Source organism: Kogia breviceps, chromosome 2, assembly GCF_026419965.1.
Source record: "Kogia breviceps isolate mKogBre1 chromosome 2, mKogBre1 haplotype 1, whole genome shotgun sequence".
Lineage (NCBI taxonomy): Eukaryota > Metazoa > Chordata > Mammalia > Artiodactyla > Physeteridae > Kogia > Kogia breviceps.
The window spans coordinates 92,915,791-92,937,069 of NC_081311.1; the positions used below are offsets into that span (position 1 = coordinate 92,915,791).

The window sequence follows — 21,279 nt, forward strand, 5'->3', positions numbered from 1 at the left end:
AAGAGTAGCCCCCACTCACTGCAACTAGAGAAAGCCCACACACAGCAACAAAGACCCAACACAGCCAAAACTGAATAAATAAATAAATAAATAAAATTTTTTAAAGTAAATTTTATATATAAAATAGATAACCTACAGGGACCTACTATATAGTACAGGGAACTATACTCAATCTTTTGTAATAGCCTATAAGGGAAAAGAATCTGAAAAAGAATTAGCACAATACTCTAAATCAACTGTAAGTCAATAAAACAATAAAGTATATAATATGATGAAAACAATAAATAAGTAAAATAAAATTTTTCAACTTCAAAAAAAAAGAATATATATATATGTATAACTGAATGACTTTGCTGTACACCTGAAGCTAACACAACACTGTAAATCCAACTAACTTGTTTTTTACTTCATCTAAAAAAATTAATTTAATAACATATTATAAAGTGACAAGTGCTCTTGAAGAAACACTATGAATAAACATAGAGAATGTGATTTTAGAAGTAAACATAAGGAATACCTTTTAAAGTCATGTATTCATTCTATTGCCTCAGTTCTTTCTTAAAGTACTTTTTTTGGCGTGTGGTACAAAATTCAAAATGTTTCAGAAGAGTACACAGCAAAGAATAAAGTTTTTTTCTTTGTTGATCCCACTTTCTTCTGATCTGATTATATGTATCCTTCCAGAGATTTCTGTGGGTCTATGCACTTTCAAGTCTATATATTCTTTTCTATTTTTTTAAACACAGATACTGTTTACACTGCACTGCACACTAATTTTCCTTTTCATTGAACAATTTATACTGGAGATGGTTCCACATCAGAACATATAGGGCTGCCTCATTCTTTTTAATGGAAGCATAATACTTCTGCTCGGGTTTGTCAAGCACACACACAAAACAAGGTGAGTCCAAGGCCAAGGCCTGGCAGATACACGAAGAGATAAAGGAGCCAATGTGAGATTCCGATGATGTGTGCCTTAGACAGTAAAGGGAAAAGTAGACACATAGGACATCTCCCATGGCCCCTGTGTCCACACACCAACACAGAGGACGCTAAGTATGAGGGCAGATGACTACAATGTGAGTTGCGAGAGTCTTTATTGCTGTAGATCTAATTCTAGACTTTGGCTTGAAACTGAGCAGGAACTTGTGAGGCTCCTGGGCACAAAAGCCTCTCTCTGTCCCCCATTTCCTGATTATAGGAAATAGGCTTATTTCAGCCTCCGTGACCTTCCCTGAGTTCCAATGGGCAGTTCAAACAGTTGCTAATCAGGGAAGGGAGGGGATGCAGAGACAAGGGAGGAGCACTCAAGAAACAATAGTGCAGCCTTGGGGCAGGGTCCTGTTCCCCCTCAAGGGATACACACAACAATATCTTTGAGCTGTTTTGCAGATACTGAAACCTCCACCAGTTGGGAGAAGGTAACTGTCTGCTGCCCACAAGCACGTGGACCCCAGACCTGCTGGAACCAGAAGGTTGATGATGCCGACTCCTAATTACCTCACCACCAGCCAATCAGAAAAATGTCCATGAGCTGTTCACACTCTCCTTTTTGAACCATTACTATAAAACTCCTCACTACCCCCTCCAGGTTGGAACACACAGTTTTGAGGGCATAAGTTTGCTGTGTCCCTCTTTGCCTGGCAAAGGAATAAAGCTATTTTTTTCTACTTCACCCAAAACTCTGTCTCCGAGATTTAATTTGGTGTTGGGGTACAGAGGCCAGATTCAACATCAGGCTAAGCAATTCTATGTGATGCAACTCTACTCTAACCATGCAGGGCAGAAAGCCTCATGCCTCCGCAGAACTTAGGGGTGTCAAGAAACTGTGTCAGGACAGTGTCGTATGGGGCCAGGAGGCAGGTGGCGATGGCCTTGGAGCCGCTAATTGCAGGCCTCCATCCTCTTGTGTCTCAGGAAGATGACAAGGTGTCTTGTCAAGACTCAGATCAGCTGAGGGTCATGGCTTTGGCTGTCTGGCCCAAGAGGACAGCGTGAGGTCACTGGGACACTCTGGCAGAGCCGTTTCCTTACAGGGGTTACCATAATTTTTAATTGACCTCCTTTTGATGGACTTTTGGGCCATCTTCCAATCTTTTGTTATTCCTAACATAAACCTCATTGCACACATTTGCTTAAAATTGTAGGATATATTCCTAGAAACAGAATTGTTGGATTGAAGAGCACTTGTTTCAGTTTTGAAGATGCTGCCTTTTCTTTGACATTGTATTAATTAGAGTCCCACTAACAATAGATTAAATAGTTCTGGTTCCTTCATATCCATGCCAACATTATAAATTTTGTGTTCCCTGCAGTCTTAAGTTTAAAATATCGTTGTAGTGTGAATTTGCATTCCTGCTTCTTATGAGTGAGGTTGTGTATCTTTTTATATATTTGAGAGTAATCTGTATTTTTTATATATTCATGTTCTTTACCTATTTTTCCATTGAGTTACCTTTTTAAAAATTATTTGTGGGGGCTTCTGATTCATTAATTAAATTTTGAAATACTTTTCCCAGTTCTTGGGAGGATGATATCATTCTGTCTGTATTTTTTTGTGGAATTGCATGTGTCTTTTAAAATATTTTGTATGTACAATCATATATTTTATTTCCAGGTTTCTAAAATTTATGTCATACTTGGAAGGACCTCCAACAATCTTTGATTATAAAAGTACTATCTAGGGGATTCCCTGGCTGTGGACTGATTAGGACTCAGTGAGCTCACTGTGGGGACCCAGGTTCGATCCCTGGTCAGGGAACTAAGATCCTGCAAGTGTGGCCAAAATAAAATAAAATAAAATAAAATAAAATAAATAAAATAAAAGCACGACCTCATATTTTCTTTAAAAGTCAATAAAACTTATATTTGAAGATGTACATGTATTTTTAAATGCTTAGAGTGTTTAGTTTAATATAGCTTTTTCTTACCAAGAATTCTTATTAAATATATTTATTTAAAAAAAATGTCTTTTTAGTATTTATGATAACATAAATCACATATTTATTTATTTATTTATTTTTGCCTACATTGCATCTTCATTGCTGCACGTGGCCCTCTCTAGTTGCAGAGAGCAGTGGCTACTCTTCATTGCAGTGCACAGCCTTCTCAATGCGGTGGCTTCTCTTGTTGCAGAACACAGGCTCTAGGGGCGAGAGCTTCAGAAGTTGCAGAACATGGGTTCAGTAGTTATGGCTCATGGGCTCCAGAGGGCAGGCTCAGTAGCTGTGGTGCACTGGTTAGTTGCTCCACAGCATGTGGGATCTTCCCAGACCAGGGCTCAAATCCATGTCCCCTGCATTGGCAGGTGGATTCTAAACCACTGCACCACCAGGGAAGTCCCAAGTCACATATTTGAAAAATATGTTTTTAATAGTTTTGATACTGGTAAGGTGCCTATGTTAAAAAGGATAACTGAGCACTCTTGATAAGAAAAGAATGCTTGGGGGGACCTTCAAGACGGCAGAGGAGTAAGACATGGAGATCACCTTCCTCCCCAAAAATACATCAAAAATACATCAAAAATACATCTACACACGGTAATGCTCCTACAGAACACCTACTGAATGCTGGCAGAAGACCTCAGACTTCCTGAAAGGCAAGAAACTCCCCACGTACCTGGGTAGGGCAAAAGAAAAAACAGACAAAAGAATAGGAACAGGACCTGCACCTCTGGGAGGGAGCTGTGAAGGAAGAAAAGCTTCCACACACTAGGAAGCCCCTTCACTGGCAGAGATGGGGGGTGGGCTGGGGGGAAGCTTCAGAGCCACGGAGGAGAGCGCAGCCACAGGGGTGCAGAGGGCATAGCAGAGAGATTCCCGCACAGAGGATCGGTGCCAACCAGCACTCACCAGCCCGAGAGGCTTGTCTGCTCAACCCCTGGGGTGGTGGGGGCTGGGAGCTGAGGCTCAGGCTTCAGAGGTCAGATCCCAGAGAGAGGACTGGGGTTGGCTGCGTGAACACAGCCTGAAGGGGGTTAGTGTGCCACAGCTAGCCAGGAAGGAGGCCGGGAAAAAGTTTGGACCTGCCTAAGAGGTAAGAGACTATTGTTTCAGGGTGCGCAAGGAGAGAGAATTCGTTTCCCATGTGCCCACAGAAGGCAGAGCACCACCTAAGCGAGCTCCAGAGATGGGTGTGAGCTGCAGCTATCAGCTCAGACCCCAGAGACAGGCGTGAAATGCTAACGCTGCTGCTGCAGCCATCAAGAAGCCTGTGTGCAAGCACAGGTCACTCTCCACACCCCAAGGAAGCCTGTGCAGCCCGCCACTGCCAGCGTCCCAGGATCCAGGGACAAGTTCCCCAGGAGAGCACACAGTGTGCCTCAGGCTACCATAATATTACGCCAGCCTCTACTGCCACAGGCTTGACCTACATTCCAATTATAACTACCATACCCCTCCCTCCCCATGGCCTGAATGAGCAAGAGCCCTCAAATCAGCTGGTGCTTTACTCTGTCCTGTCTGGGAAGGAACAGATGTCCTCAGGTGACCTACACACAGAGGAGGGGCCAAAACCAAAGCTGAACCCCAGGAGCTGTGCGAACAAAGAAGAGAAAGGGAAATTTCTCCATACAGCCTCAGGAGCAGCGGATCAAATCTCCACAATCAACTTGATGTACCCTGCATCTGTGGAATACCTAAATGGACAATGAATCCTCCTAAAATTGTGGCAATGGACTTTGGGAACAACTGTAAAACTTGGGGTTTGATGTCTGTGACTGACTTTATTCTGATTTTTTATCTTTATCTTAGTTTAGTGTTTAGTGATTGTTATCACTGGTGGATTTGTTTATTGGTTTGATTGCTCTTTTCTTTTTTTTATTATTGTTCTTTATTATTTTTTATTTTAATAATTTTTTTCTTTATATTCATTTGTTTTCTAATTTTTTCTTACTTTCTTTCTCCCTTTTCTTCTGAGCCATGTTGCTGACAGGGTCTTGGTTCTCTGGCCTGCTGTCAGGCCTGAGCCTCTGAGGTGGGAGAGCTGAGTTCAGGACATTGGATAACCAGAGACCTCCTACCCTGCATAATATCAATCGGTGAGAGCTCTCCCAGAGATCTCCATCTCAACAAAAAGACTCAGCTCCACCCAATGGCTAGTGAACAGCAGTTGGACACCCCATGACAAACAACTAGCAAGACAGAGACACAATGCCACCCATTTGCAGAAAGCCTGCTTAAAATCATACTAAGTGCACAGACACCCAAAAATACACCACCAGACACAGCCCTGCCCACCAGAAAGACAAGATCCAGCCCCACACCCCAGAACACAGGCACCAGTCCCCTCCACCATGAAGCCTACACAAGTCACTGAACCAACCTCACCCACTGGGGGCAGACACCAAAAACATAGGAACTGCGAATGTGCAGCCTGCGAAAAGGAGAAACCAAACACAGCAAGTTAAGCAAAATAAGAAGAAAGAGAAATATGCAGATGAAGAAGCAAAGAAAAAACCCACTAGACCAAACAAATGAAGAAGAAATAGGCAGTCTACCTGGAAAAGAATTCAGAGTAACGATAGTAAAGATGATCCAAAGTCTTGGAAATAGAATGGAGAAAATACAAGAATAAACTAGAAGGACCTAGAAGAACTAAAGAGCAAACAAACAATGATGAACAACACAATAAATGAAATTAAAAATACACTGAAAGGAATCAATAGCAAAATAACTGAGGTAGAGGAATGGACAAGTGACCTGGAAGATAAAATAGTGGAAATAACTACCACAGAGCAAAATAAAGAAAAAAGAATGAAAAGAATTGAGGACAGTCTCAGAGACCTCTGGGACAACATTAAAGGGTCCCAGAAGAAGAGAAAAAAAATGGTCTGAGAAAATATTTGAAGAGATTATACTTGAAAACTTCCCTAATATGGGTAAGGAAATGGTCAATCAAGTACAGGAAGTGCAGAGTCCCATACAAGATAAATCCAAGGAGAAACACACGAAGACACATATTAATCAAATTATCAAAAATTAAATACAAAGAAAAAATACTAAAAGCAGCAAGGGAAAAGCAACAAATAACATACAAGGGAATCCCAGTAAGGTTAACAGCTGATCTTTCAGCAGAAACTCTGCAAGCCAGAAGGGAGTGGCAGAAGATATTCAAAATGATGAAAGGGAAAAACCTACAAGCAAGATTACTCTACCCAGCAAGGATTTCATTGAGATTTGATGGAGAAATTAAAACCTTTACAGATGAACAAAAGTTAAGAGACCAAACCCGCTTTACAACAAATGCTAAAGGAACTTCTCTAGGCAGGAAAGACAAGAGAAGGAAAAGACCTACAATAACAAACCCAAAACAATTAAGAAAATGGTAATAGGAACATACATATCAATAACTACCTTAAATATATATGCATTAAATACTCCAACCAAAAGACAGAGACTGGCTGAATGGATATAAAAACAGGACTCTTATATATGCTAAAGAGACCCACTTCAGACCTAGGGACACACACAGATTGAAAGTAAGGAGATGGAAAAGGATATTCCATGCAATGGAAATCAAAAGAAAGCTGGAGTAGCAATTCTCAAATCAGACAAAATAGACTTTAAAATAAAGACTATTACAAGAGACAAAGAAGGACACTACATAATGATCAAGGGATTGATCCAGGAAGAAGATATAACAGTTGTAAATATTTATGCACCCGACATAGGAGAACCTCAATACATATGGCAAATGCTAACAATCATAAAAGGGGAAATTGACAGTAACACAATAATAGTAGGGGAAATTGACAGTAACACAATAATAGTAGGGGAAATTAACACCCCACTTTCACCAATGGGCAGATCATCCAAAATGAAAATAAATAAGGAAACACAAGCTTTAAATGACACATTAAACAGGATGGACTTAATGGATATTTATAGGATATTCCATCCAAAAAGAACAATACATTTTCTTCTCAAGTGCTCATGGAACATTCTCCAGGATAGACAATATCTTGAGTCAAAAATCAAGCCTTGGTAAATTTAAGAAAATTGAAATTCTATCAAGTATCTTTTCCGACCACAACACTTTGAGACTAGATATCAATTACAGGAAAAAAACTGTAAAAAATACAAACACATGGGAGGCTAAACAATACGCTACTAAATAACCAACAGATCACTGAAGAAATCAAAGAGGAAATCAGCAAATACCTAGAAACAAATGACAATGAAAACACGACGACTCAAAGCCTATGGGATGCAGCAAAAGCAATTCTAAGAGGTAAGTGTATAGTAATACAATCCTACCTCAAGAAACAAGAAACATCTCAAATAAACAACCTAACCTTACACCTAAAGTAATTAGAGAGAGAAGAACAACAACAACAAAAACAAATTTAGCAGAAGGAAAGAAACCATAAATATCATATCAGAAATAAATGAAAAAGAAATGAAGGAAACAAGAGCAAAGATCAATAAAACTAAAAGCTGGCTCGTAGAGAAGATAACCAAAATTGATAAACCTTTAGCCAGACTCATCAAGAAAATAGAGAAAAGACTCAAATCAACAGAATTAGAAATGAAAAAGGAGAAGTAGGAACTTACACTTAAGAAATACAAAGGATCATGAGAGATTACTACAAGCAACTATATGCCAAGGAAATGGACAACTTGGAAGAAATCGACAAATTCTTAGAAAAGCACAACCTTCGGAGACTGAAACAGGAAGAAAGAGAAAATGTAAACAAACCAATCACAAGCACTGAAATTGAAACTGTGATTAAAAATCTTCCAACAAACAAAAGCCCAGGACCAGATGTCTTCACAGGTGAATTCTATCAAACATTTAGAGAAGAGCTAACACCTATTTTTCTCAAACTCTTCCAAAATATAGCAGAGGGAAGAACACTCCCAAACTCATTCTACAAAGCCACCATCACCCTGAAACCAAAACCAGACAAAGATGTCATGAAAAAAGAAAACTACAGGCCAATATCACTGGTGAATATAGATGCAAAAATCCTCAACAAAATACTAGCAAGCAGAATCTAACAGCACATTAAAAGGACCATACACCATGATCAAGTTGGGTCTATCCCAGGAATGCAAGGACTCTTCAGTATACAAAATCAATCGATGTGATACACCATATTAACAAATTGAAGGATAAAAATCATATGATAATCTCAATAGATGCAGAAAAAGCTTTTGGCAAAATTCAACACCCATTTATGATAAAAACTCTCCAGAAAATAGGTATAGCGGGAACCTACACCAACATAGTAAAGGCCATATATGACAAACCCACAGCCAAGATCATTCTCAATGGTGAAAAACTGAAACCATTTCTTCTCAGATCAGGAACAAGACAAGGTTGCCCACTCTCACCACTGTTATTCAACGTATTTTTGGAAGTTTTAGCCACAGCAGTCAGAGAAGAAAAAGAAATAAAAGGAATCCAAATTGGAAAAGAAGAAGTAAAACTGTCACTGTTTGCAGATGACATGATACTATACATAGAGAATCCTAAAGATGCTACCAGAAAACTACTAGAGCTAATTAATGAATTTGGTAGAGTAGCAGGATACAAAATTAATGCACAGAAGTCTCTTGCATTCCTATACCCTAATGATGAAAAATCTGAAAGAGAAATTAAGGAAACACTCCCGTTTACCATTGCAACAAAAAGAATAAAATACCTCGGAATAAACCTACTTAAGGAGACAAGAGACCTGTATGCAGTAAACTATAAGACACTGGTGAAAGAAATTAAAGATGATACAAACAGAAGGAGAGATATACCTTGTACTTGGATTGGAAGAATCAACATTGTGAAAATCATTATACTATCCAAAGCAATCCACAGATTCAATGCAATCCCTATCAAACTACCAATGGCATTTTTCACAGAAGTAGAACAAAAAAATTCACAACTTTCAGGGAAACACAAAAGACCCCAAGTAGCCAAAGCAATCTTGAGAAAGAAAACCAGAGCTGGAGGAATCAGGCTCCCTCTCTTCCGGCTATACTACAAAGCTACGGTAATCAAGACAGTATGGTACTGGCACAAAAACAGGAATATAGATCAATGGATCAGGATAGAAGGCCCAGAGATAAACCCACATACATATGGTCACCTTATCTTTGATAAAGGAGGGAAGGATATACAGTGGAGAAAAGACAGCCTGTTTAATAAGTGGTGCTGGGAAAACTGGATAGCTACATGTAAAAGAATGAAATTAGAACACTCTCTAACGCCATAGACAAAAATAAACTCAAAATGTATTAAAGACCTAAATGTAAGGCCAGACACTATAAAACTCTTAGAGGAAAACATAGGCAGAACACTCCATGACATAAATCACAGCAAGATTCTTTTTGACCCACCTCCTAGAGAAAGGGAAATAAAATCAAAAATAAACAAATGTGACCTAATGAAACTTAAAAGCTTTTGCACAGCAAAGGAAACTATAAACAAGACAAAAAAGACAACCCTCAGAATGGAGAAAATATTTGCAAACAGGGTTATCCTCCAAAATATACAAGCAGCTAGCTCATGCAGCTCAATAAAAACAAACCCAAAAAACAAACAAAAAAATACCCCAATCCAACAATGGGCAAAAGAACTAAATAGACATTTCTCCAAAGAAGATATACAAATTGCCAACAAATACATGGAAGGATGCTCCTCATCACTAATCACTAGAGAAATGAAAATCAAAACTACAATGAGGTATCACCTCACACATGTCAGAATGGCCATCATCAAAAAATCTACAAACAAGAAATGCTGGAGAGGGTGTGGTGAAAAGGGAACACTCTTGCACTGTTGGTGGAAATGTAACTTGATACAGCCACTATGGAGAACAGTATGGAGGTTCCTTAAAAAACTACAAATAGAACTACCATATGACCCAGCAATCCCGCTACTGGGCACATACCCTGAAAAAAACCATAATTCAGAAAGAGTCATGTACCACAACAATCATTGCAGCTCTATTTACAATATCCAGGATGTGGAAGCAACCTAAATGTCCATCAACAGATGAATGGATAAAGAAGATGTGGCACATATATACAATGGAATGTTACTCAGCCATAAAAAGAAATGAAACTGAGTTATTTGTTGTGAGGTGGATGGATCCAGAGCCTGTCACACAGAGTGAAGTAAAGAGAAAAACAAATACCGAATGCTAACACATATATATGGAATCTAAAAAAAAAAAGTGGTTCTGAAGAACCTAGGGGACAGGAATAAAGATGCAGAGGTAGAGAATGGACGTGAGGACATGGGGAGGGGGAAGGGTAAGCTGGGACGAAGTGAGAGAGTGGCATTGACATATACACACTACCAAATTTAAAATAGATAGCAAGTGAGAAGCAGCTGCATAGCAGAGGGAGATCAGCTTGGTGCTTTGTGACCACCTAGAGGGGTGGGATAGGGAGGGTGGGAGGGAGACGCAAGAGGGAGGGGATATGGGGACATATGTATATGTATAGCTGATTCACTTTGTTATACAGCAGAAACTAACACACCATTGTAAAGCAATTATACTCCAATAAAGATGCTAAAAAAAAAAAAAGACTTACTGAGTTGCAGACTATCAGAGAAATGGAATCTCACTAAGATCCTAAAAAATCTCTTTTCTAAAACCCTTCTGCTCCAGGATGGAATTAAAATGAATTGCTATAGTCTGTCTCAGAAGCATTTGGAAAAAATCACGTGGGATGAGTGATGTGCACTGGAATGACATTCTAATGAGAAGTAAAGCATCTACATTCTTTCTGCTAATTATTTTTTTGGCAGAAGATTCTATGAGCCCCTGTCTGTGTTTGCCTTCCACGTGGGAGGAGAAGCTGACAACTGCATACATGTGAGTGCGGCAAACTCCCTGCTAGAAGCCTCGTGGAAAGGCACTGTGTCACTTGATTGATATCCTTGACATCGTCTAAGATGGAGGAATGAAAGCTACCATATTTTCTTGCCAAATATTAACACGGCATGCTACAATTTGAAGAGTAACCTAGATTTGCAGAATGTAATTGTCCCTGTTGTAGAATTTGATAGTGCACTGCTCTAGAGTAGCAGGACATCCTCTGACAATGGGTCCCTGGAACTCAGGGACCTGAATTCAGTCATTCTTCTATCTGGTGGTAGCAGGGCTCAAATGTATATATATGACCCCATGGCAGATATAAAATCAGTAACATAGATTCTCATTAATAGACAACATTGTTATAAAATACACCTTAGATTCTCTATCATTAAAAGAGTCTACAAAAAACAAATGCTGTAAGAAGAAACGAAACTGAGTTATTTGTAGTTAGGTGGATGGACCTAGAGTCCATCATACAGAGTGAAGTAAGTCAGAAAGAGAAAAACAAATACCGTATGCTAACACATATATAGAGAATTTTTTAAAAAAAGCTACTGAAGAGCTAGGGGAAGAACAGGAATAAAGACGCAGACATAGAGAATGGACTTGAGGACACGGGGAGGGGGAAGGGTAAGCTGGGATGAAGTGAGAGAGTGGCATGGACATATACACACTACCAAACATAAAATAGATAGCTAGTGGGAAGCAGCCACATAGCACAGGGAGATCAGCTCGGTGCTTTGTGACCACCTAGAGGGGTGGGATAAGGAGCGTGGGAGGGAGATGCAAGAAGGAGGGGATATGGAGTTATATGTATACGTATAGCTGATTCACTTTGCTATACAGCAGAAACTAACACAACATTGTATAGTAATTATACTCCAATAAAGATGTTTAAAAAAAACCCAAACAAACAAATACTGGAGGGGATGTGGAGAAAAGGGAACCCTCTTACACTGTTAGTGGGAATGTAAATTGGTGCAGCCACTATGGAGAACAGTATGAAGGTTTCTTAAGAACTAAAAATAGAGTTGCCATATGATCCAGCAATCCCACTCCTAGAAATATATCTGGAGAAAACTCTAATTCGAAAAGATACATGCACCCCAATATTTATAGCAGCACTATTCACAATAGCCAAGACACAGAAGCAACAATCTAAATGTCCATCAACAGATGAATGGATAAGGATAAAGAATATGTGGCATATATATATATATATATATATACACACATATATATATATATATATATATATATATATATACACACACACACATATATGCACACACCCACACAAACATACATACACACAATGGAATACTATTCAACCATAAAAAAGAATAAAATAATGCCATTTGCAGCAACATGGATGGACCTAGAGATTGTCATACTAAGTGAAGTCAGACAGAGAAAAACAAAAATCATATGATATCACTTACATGTAGAATCTAAAATATGACACAAATGAACTTATTTACAAAACAGAAACAAACTCACAGACATAGAGAACAAACTTATGGTTACCAAAGGGGAAAGGTGGGGGAGGGATAAATTAGGAGTTTGGGAGTAACATATACACACTACTATATTTAAGATAGATAACCAACAAGGACCTACTGTATAGCACAGGGAACTATATTCTATATCCTGTAAATAAACCATAATGGAAAAGAATATGAAAAAAGCATATATATATATATGTATAACTGAATCACTTTGCTGTACAGCAGAAACTAACACTACATTGTAAATCAACTATACTTCAATAAAAAAACAGACCTTAGATTCAGATTCAGATATCCTATTTAGGAGTAAGGGTGTTCATATTGTTTCTGGGTGACTGAAGTTCGGAAATTTTACTTCCCAGGTTTTTGTGCCTACTTAGTGGTAAAGTGGTAATTACGACCCAGGATTCCTGTCCCTGGCGCCCCTTTCTCTCCACACAGCCTTGAAGGTGAATCTTCAGAGGCTGGAGAGCTCCAGTTGTTTGAGAGACTTCTCCCAACACCTACCTCTCCTGTTCCAGTGCAGCCAATGTCAATGTCACTGTTATAGTCAGTCTGTCTTCTTTTACCTTCATATGAACAAGCTGGCTGCATACTTTGGAAGGGGCTTGGAGTCTCTGAAGCAGAGTTTGCTTCGTAGGAACATTTCAAGGTGTTTACACCCCCTCCCTCAGGAAACACTTCTTACAAGGCACCAAAAAATTTATACATTTCTAGAAGAAATCTGTTCCAACTTCATAAATTGAGTGACATCTTTGGATGTCTTTCCCTAAATGCTGACATTCACTTTAATGGCACTCAGCTGTGATTCCATACAGATTATCTATACTGGAGACCACAGGTAGCAATAACTTGAAAACAAATGTTAAATCAGGCAACTGGGTGAACTTTAGAATCACCTCTCAAGTCATTAGAGGTAAAGTATATGGGGACCTAGTGAAACTTCATGATGGTTTTGTGTTATTTATTGTCCTCAAGTTCCTAAACAATATCTCTTTGCTTTAAGATAATTTCAATATTGTGTGTATTCTTTGTTTTTACAATCACTTAAACAAATAAGAATGATTGATACTCATAGATTTCCGGTTATCAGCAACTCAAAAAAAAAAAAAACCAACAAAAAAAACCTGCCTGGTATTTTGCATCCTGAGTCAAAGAGTGACAGATTCTCTTTTGAAGTTAATGAATGGCATATCTTATCAACAGTACGCTAAGTTAAGATTAGGATCAAAAGAGGTGCTCTTTCTTATAGTTCATGATAGAGGTTGGAAACAAAGTCAGATCCTAAGTGTTCCATTACTCATCTCCACCTCCACTGTTCTTGTATGTATCCACTAGTGACTGACATTGTCTCCTAACAGGGTTTCTAACCATCTGTCCAGCAACTTGCTCCGCCCACCTACAGACGGATCTAAACTACAGAGTAGCTTCAGAGTAACCTTTAGCGTAACTGCTCTAAAATAATTGTTCTCAGATAGTAGCGTGCATCAGAGTCTCCTGGAGGAATTTTAAAAACCAATGATTGAGCCCCTCCCGCTGAGTTTCTGATTCTGTAGGTTTGGATAGGACCTGTGTATTTTCATTTCTAACAAATTTCCAGGGGGTGCTAATTGTACTGGCCCCTGAAACACACGTTCAGAATGACTCCTCTAAAACATAAGTCTTCCCATGTCACTACTCTGCAAACAATCCTTCAGTGGCTCCTCCCCCCCCCCCGCCCCCCCACACAGTTTAAGCTCCTTAACATTGGTCACAGGATCCATCATTACCTGGGTCTTCCTTAATTCTTACATTTTATCTCTCACTAATCCCCTGCCTCAAGTGGTGTGTTGATACAGGTTTAAAATCTGGCTGTTCAGGGTGTGACGCACACACACAGACACACAGACTCATCTCTGTATACGTATGTGTGTGGGCACACACATGCATTCAGACACTAGGTCATTTTACCGATATAAGCGATGTGTAGGCACAATTTACAAATAATACTAAAATATACAATAAACTGTACTATAATTCCATAAAACCAATTGATTTTTCTAGAACGCTTTCATTGATTTTTCACTGAACTCTGTTATCTGTAATCACACAGTCTCTTGTCACTTATTCTTTTTTTTTCTTAATTTTGTAAAACAACATAAATATAAAAAGTATTCTTAACACACAGGCTGGAGGAAATAGACTTCAAGCCAGACTTGGTCTGTCTCCAGGCTGTAGTTTGCCTATCCCTGGTCTAGACAATCAACAAAACAATAAATCAAACCCTGACTTATAGGATTTACCAATATCCATGGTGTAAATATCTCCGCTATGATGGATTTCAAACCATCAAACGGATGTCACTAAATATGGAATTGGAAAGAGATGCACTGCAGCAGTCCAATATAGTGTATTTCCACCACACAGATACAAGAGAAGTAAAAAACCTCAAATGCATATAGATACATGCATAGAGAGACACATAGATAGATAGAATAAAATAAAGTAACTGGGAATCAATAAATTTAGTACATTTCAAAAATACTTCGATGGATTATAAGTTTAAATAACTGGGTGTTTCATAATGGCTGTATTTATCAGCCAGCTTCCAAACTTCCTGAAAATCTACCCGTTGGCCTTCATGAGTCAGTACCAGCTGGCCCTCACACACCACTGCCGGACGACTGTTTCAAACCCCATAGATACTGGACTGTGACATTTCATGCCCTGCGCCCTGCGCAGGGTCCTCTCTGACCTGGCCTGCCTTTTTCACCTTTCTCATCAGGCGGGCCCTACTCTCCTTTCAAGACTCAGCAGCATCTCCTGCTGGAAGGAAGCCTTCCACCCTCATCCAAGGTTGAGCCAAGTGCCCTCTGCCTGGGATCCCACGGTGCTCAGTGCTGCTCTCCAAGGTAGCTCTCACCTCCTTGCTCTGCAGTGGGTGTTCCAGGCCTGACTCTGCTACTAGACTGTAAGCATCCCCGACTCAGGGACTCTGCTTTAGTCATCTCTGATTGTTACTGCCTAGAAGAGAGCCTAGTATACAGTGGGAGCACAATATATACTTCTTGAACTGAACGACCAGCAAAGATGGTTAAATCTTGGTCGCTAGTCTTGCAAAACTTCTGACCAATACACAAGGACAGTCAGTTCTTTCTTGCTCTTTTGTAGAACTAACCGTCCTTGGTATTGGTCAGAAGTCTGCATAGGAATGAAGGTGAAAAACAAGAGCCTATCATGCAGATTTTCAATTTCTTTGGATTTTATTATTTATTTTATTAAGGTATAATTGACCTAAAATTGTATATTAATATAATTTCTGTATTTTCCAAGACCTCGGCTAACTGAAGCTGATTTTTGAAAAAAGAATTACTGAATGTAACCAAGAGACGAGATGGTGATACAGGAAAAAAAAAAAAAAAAGAAGTTTTAAAAAGTCAAAAGGAGCCTTGCTGATTTTAAAATGCACACAATTAGCTGATGCCTTGCGAGGCGTTTCCCCAGGCTCACAGCTCAGACTCTCTCCGTGGACTCCCCCGTGGTTGGCTGACGGGGCTTAGAGCGAGGGGAAGAGAAGCCCCAGGGTAAGATCTGTCAGGGGCCCACATCTTCTCACTTGCTCTTCTGCTTCCTGATGTTCTTACTGATCACGAGAAAGGGGCTCGGGGGTCTGCAGGGAGAATCAACTCACCTCATAGTCGATGTCTAGAGCATCCGCCTCGCCCTTGGTCCGGAAGTGCTGCGTGTGCCGGTCCACGGTGAAGTTCACGTGCCTGCCGACCCGCTCGAGAAGGACGGAATGCCAGTGCTGGTCATCCAGGAGGCTGCCCAGGGTGGCCGAGGGGGGGCTGCTGCTGAGCCGAGGTTTGCTGTCATCTGTGAAGGGCATGGAACACGGGATGGCTCTGTGCCCAAGGGCAGCCTGAAGCACTAGAACGTTCTGCTAGCAAGTCCAACTCTCTGTATCCAAAGGTAAAGGATGATTCCCTCTCTGCAGACCCAGAACCGTGCTGGGCTTGGGGAGGAATACCAACCTTTTCCCACAGATTGCAGGACCAAACTCTCAGTCAACTGATACACACACCCCCTTCTACACATGAAATGACATGTTTTCAGAACTTGTGCGATTAAATAACATGAGAAACCATATCCTGATGGCCATATGAATAATATCGAAAATAGGACTTGTCACATTTAGAAAGAATACATATTCTTGGCATGTGAATGGCTCCTGAAAGGAGAAAGTGAATCTTTAGCTGTGCTTTGGAGGAAGAGTGAATGCTGGAGAAGTAGAGGGAAGACCGTGGCCCCAATGAGTTGGGTAGATTTGTGGGCAAAGGCAAGGGGAAGGAAATAATCATTTTAGCTGCCATTTTCAAATGCCTACTCTATCAAGGGCACTTAAATAGGGATTTTATAACCTCCAAGTTTGATGCTCTAAGACAAAATGATTACCTACATTTGACAAATTAGGAAACTGAGGGCCGGTGAGGGTAGAGATGCAGCCAGCGTTCAAATCCAGGTCTCGACCCTTTTGACTGACCACAGCAAGGGTCCTATGATTCACCCTAAACTGATCTTGGAAGACACCCCTTAGGAGAATGTGAGAGATTCCGGTGGAGAGGTACATTTTTCAATCAAGTCTGCCCGTTTCTCCTCCTGTCTCTCCTCCAATTTTATGGACTTCCTGCCTGTATCCTTCTGTCAAAAAGATTACAGCTTTTTTTTTTCTTTGTTCTTTTTTCCTGTAGAATGGCTCAGCCTTAGCAAAATGAACAGTTCAATGCAACTAATTTTACTTACATGTAAACCTTCCAATTTTTGAATATTTTATGCGTTTGGTACCCTTAGTAACTGAAAGCTAAATGTCTCTCTCCTCTCTCCTAAGACATGTTTTACAGAACAACTGCAGCAGCCTGCTCCATGGTGTGGCATTTAAGGAGCAGAAGCTGCCATTTCCACTGTAGGCTGCTCACTCCTACCTCCATTATGGCCCCAAGTCACTGCTTCCTGCATGAAATAACACTTCGTTGCTTCCTCTGGGGGTTGGGGGGAGGCACCCAGATGATTGTAATTGAAAAATAAGAACTGATGAGTTCAGAGCTGCCTTTAATTGATTTATTCATTGACATATTGATTTCTTCCACATCTTCTGAGTTCTTAAAATGTGTCAAATTATGCAAATACATTGATAGATCTTTTTCTTTTTCTTTTTCTTTCTCCCTCAACTCTCTCTCCCTCCCTCCTTCCTTCCCTCTTTCCTTCTCTCTCTCCTCCTTTCCTTCTTCCTTTCCTCCCTCCCTTCCTTTCATCCTTCCATCCATCTACAAAAAGGTGTTGATATCTACCTGTCTTGCTTACAGTGACAAATGATGTATACAGGAGATACAGAGTTTAAAAGGCACACTTCCCTCTCTGAAAGTTTTAACGTGGAGACTCAACAAGTGAATTGATAAAAAGCATGCTGCTGGTATTAACAGCAGTTAATGCAGGGAGCCAAGGAAATGCAGGGTAGGGAGCTGTGGAGGCCACTTTACAAAGTGGTGCCAGGCCTGATATTTGGCCAGAACAAGGAGCATTGCTACCCAGCCAGGAGAAGCACATGCCAAGGCTGGGGGTACAGGGGAACACCTAAAGGGATTCCATGCAGCAGAGTGCCATGACCACGTGAGGCTGGCTTATCCCACCCAGGACCACTGTGCTAGTGTGAGCTAGGTTACAGCCTGTGTTTACTTTTAAGAAATGGGAGCCACTGGTGAATTAATAAGTCGGGGATTACTGACTCAGATTAACATTTTAAGAAGGTTATTTTGACAGCTGTATGGGAATTTGATGAGAAGGCAAGGCTGGCAGGAAAACTGGCAGTCATCTAGATGGGGGACGAGGGGCTTAGATAAAGAGAGCACAGGAGGATAGATTTTCAGCCAGTGAGAAGGCGTTAGCATGTGGGGACCTGGCATGCCATTGGGATATTGGAGGTGGACATAGTAATGGGATGACTTTTAGTATGTTTGCTCGAGCAGGTAGGTGAAAAGTGGTACCAGTCAGAACAAAGAACACCAGTATCTGTCTCTCTCCCCCACTTCTTCTACACACACACACACACACACACACACACACACACACACACCTTTTATTTATAAAATAAAACATGTCCAAAGGCTAATGATTGGTTGAAGGAAACAGTGTGCCTTATAAACTATTAATTCTAGGTAATAAGTCAAATAGATTTAACATCAGAGATTTCACTTTAAATTTGATGTGCACCTCCGACTTTTTTTTCTTAAAAAGTAAAAAGGCATTTAACAATGATTCATTAATAATAAGTCCAAAACATTAAAGGTTTGAAACTGTAAAGCCACTGAAAGTCACAAAATGAAAAAGTAAAGGAATCACATCTTTTCCTCCTAATTATTTGTTCTTATGTGTTGTGTTGGGCGGGTTTTAGTGATATGTTGATTTCTTTAATAGAGCCAATAAAGACAAGGAATAAAGTAAGTATTTTAATATTTTTCTATACTATTATTCCTACTTCAAAAGAGAAATTTAATTTTGAATAGGTCAAACAGACTGTAATTTTTACTTGACTTTTTGGATAACGTAGTGAATCTTTCTTCTATCCTTGTTTGCATTTACTAAAACTTTAACAGAAGTTTTGATTTTCTTTTTTCTTTTCTCTTTACATTTTAGAATGAGTATAAGTATCTTTGATAATGGGAAAAACAAATAAACTTCATTAAAAACATAATCCTTAACCTGCATAGCTGGTTCATTGAAAACTATACGAGTGACGTGTAAATTATTGAATATCTCTTGCATTACAAGCAACTTTTTAACTAAAAAAATTGGTAGACATGAACTTATTTCACCGATCCTCTCCATTAATCATTCTATGCTAACACTCAGATATCTTGTATGCACACAAATTGAGTGAAAGTTAGTCTGTTTAAACAATTGGATAAACAGGAAATTCTGCTATTCATTAAATAGGATGTTTTAAATTGTATCTATAGTAGGTGTTACCATGAAGAAAAAGGTTACTCCTAGGAAAGGTTCCATTTTACCTAGAAATGTTCATTATTAGAAATTACAATAAAAACTTCATTCTCAAAAGATTATCAAACTCTTCATCCTGTAATACACACTTCAAGTTTTACCTCAGTGGCAATTATGGTTCAACTACTAGTTTTAACTAGTTTCCAATTTATTAAGGCAAGATAAAAATTCCTATGGGCAACTGTGGAGGACAAAGACAATAAAAATATCTGGAAGCTATCTTGTAGGCCAGAAACACATTGGGGGGGGGGAAATACCTCTTATTACTAATTAAATAAAAACTTGTTTTCATGTGGTTTGAGATATAATTAAAATGAAACAATGTAAATACTACTCAAGTCCCTAAAGCATATGGCAATTTTTATAGGAAGCTTGAAATGACTGCAAAATATTTCTAACTTGCTCTTCTCTCCCACCCCCATCCCCAACATACTGTGGGTAAGCATGTCAAATTGTTCACCCTTGGAACTAACATTTTTCTGTCTAAGGGCATGTATATTGCAGTGTTTTCACCCAACGTCTTATTTGATTAAATCTTGTTTGGTCTTAACAGTTTAAACATGGATGGCACTTTACCTTTCACAGTCTGTGGATATCATATAGCCTAGCAAAAGGGAACAGAAACTTGCTTTCTTAAGATTGTATTTGAACAGAAAGTCACGTTGGAAAGGGCTTGATTTATTGTTGATGAGATAGAGGACCACTCATATGGAGGTCACCAATTCCTACCTCCACCCGATCTTCAGAATTAACCTTCCCACCTTAGTTGTTCAGGTTATCGATGTTGGTATTCACTTGTATTTTTAAGGTTCTCTTCTACTAAGTGAGGTAAGCATGTTACATAGGTTGTTTCCATTATTCCTGAACACAGACTTACAAAAAGCTTCACCTCAAAGAAGCTACAAGACATACCTGAGGACACAAAGAATTAGGGTTACAGCCAAGCTGTGATTCTTAACACTAATGCTAATGCTAATGCTAATGCTAATGCTCTTACCACTACCCCTACTGGAAAAACTGATACTTCCACTTACCCTCATTTCTCATGTCCTGGCCATCTGCTTTCCACCGTACATATGTGTGAGCTTATATAGCTTAATCAGAATACCAAGAAAAGGATTTGATGCATTGGGAAGCCGAGAGCTGTAGAAAAGGAACATGGGGCAACCCTAAAAGGGAAGGACACGATGTAGAAGGTGAAGGCAAATTTCACCTTCACAAGTTATCCACGAGCATCTGGATAGTGATCTGTTTAGCCGAATTCAGGGCTGATGAATGTTCTCCTAAGCACTCAAGTGAAGCCTTCTGAAGAAAATAAAAACTAACAGGATGCCATGCGATTGCAGTGGACTTGACCCTCAATCAGAGCAAATCCTTATGTATCACAAAAGCAATGAGGGCTTCCCTGGTGGCGCAGTGGTTGAGAGTCCGCCTGCCGGTGCAGAGGACATGGGTTCGGGCCCCGGTCTGGGAAGATCCCACCTGCCGCGGAGCGGCTGGGCCCGTGAGCCATGGCCGCTGGGCCTGCGTGTCTGGAGCCTGTGCTCTGCAACGGGAGAGGCCACAACAGTGAGAGGCCTGCGTACCGCAAAAAAAAAAAAGAAAAAAAAAAAAAAAGCAATGAAGTACATCTTTCTTTCTTGTATTGTTAAAGTCGCTAAAAATTTTCTAAATTTTTAGAAATTTAATCTAAATCTAAAACATACTCTAGATTTAGGAGTCATGGTTCAAGTCTGACTCCTAAGTTGTATCCATCTTCTGTGACTTTGTTATCTTAAAAAATGCTATCTTAATACAATTATGGTATGCGGTTTTGATGATACCTAATTATCCATTTTTAGTTAATACTGCAAAATTAGAAAGTAAATTGCAATAATTATTTTACTAGGCTGGGACCTCCCTGAAAATCAG

At 39.7% G+C, this 21,279-nt stretch overlaps 1 protein-coding gene across 1 annotated transcript in view; it reads right to left on the reverse strand.

Moving 5' to 3' along the window:
* CNTNAP5 (contactin associated protein family member 5) overlaps positions 1-21,279 on the reverse strand; it is an 857,380-nt gene that overhangs the window by 427,014 nt on the left and 409,087 nt on the right. The window contains exon 6 of the mRNA XM_059053215.2: positions 16,004-16,188. Coding sequence (XP_058909198.2) covers positions 16,004-16,188 — 185 coding nt within the window. The remainder of the gene's footprint in view (positions 1-16,003; positions 16,189-21,279) is intronic.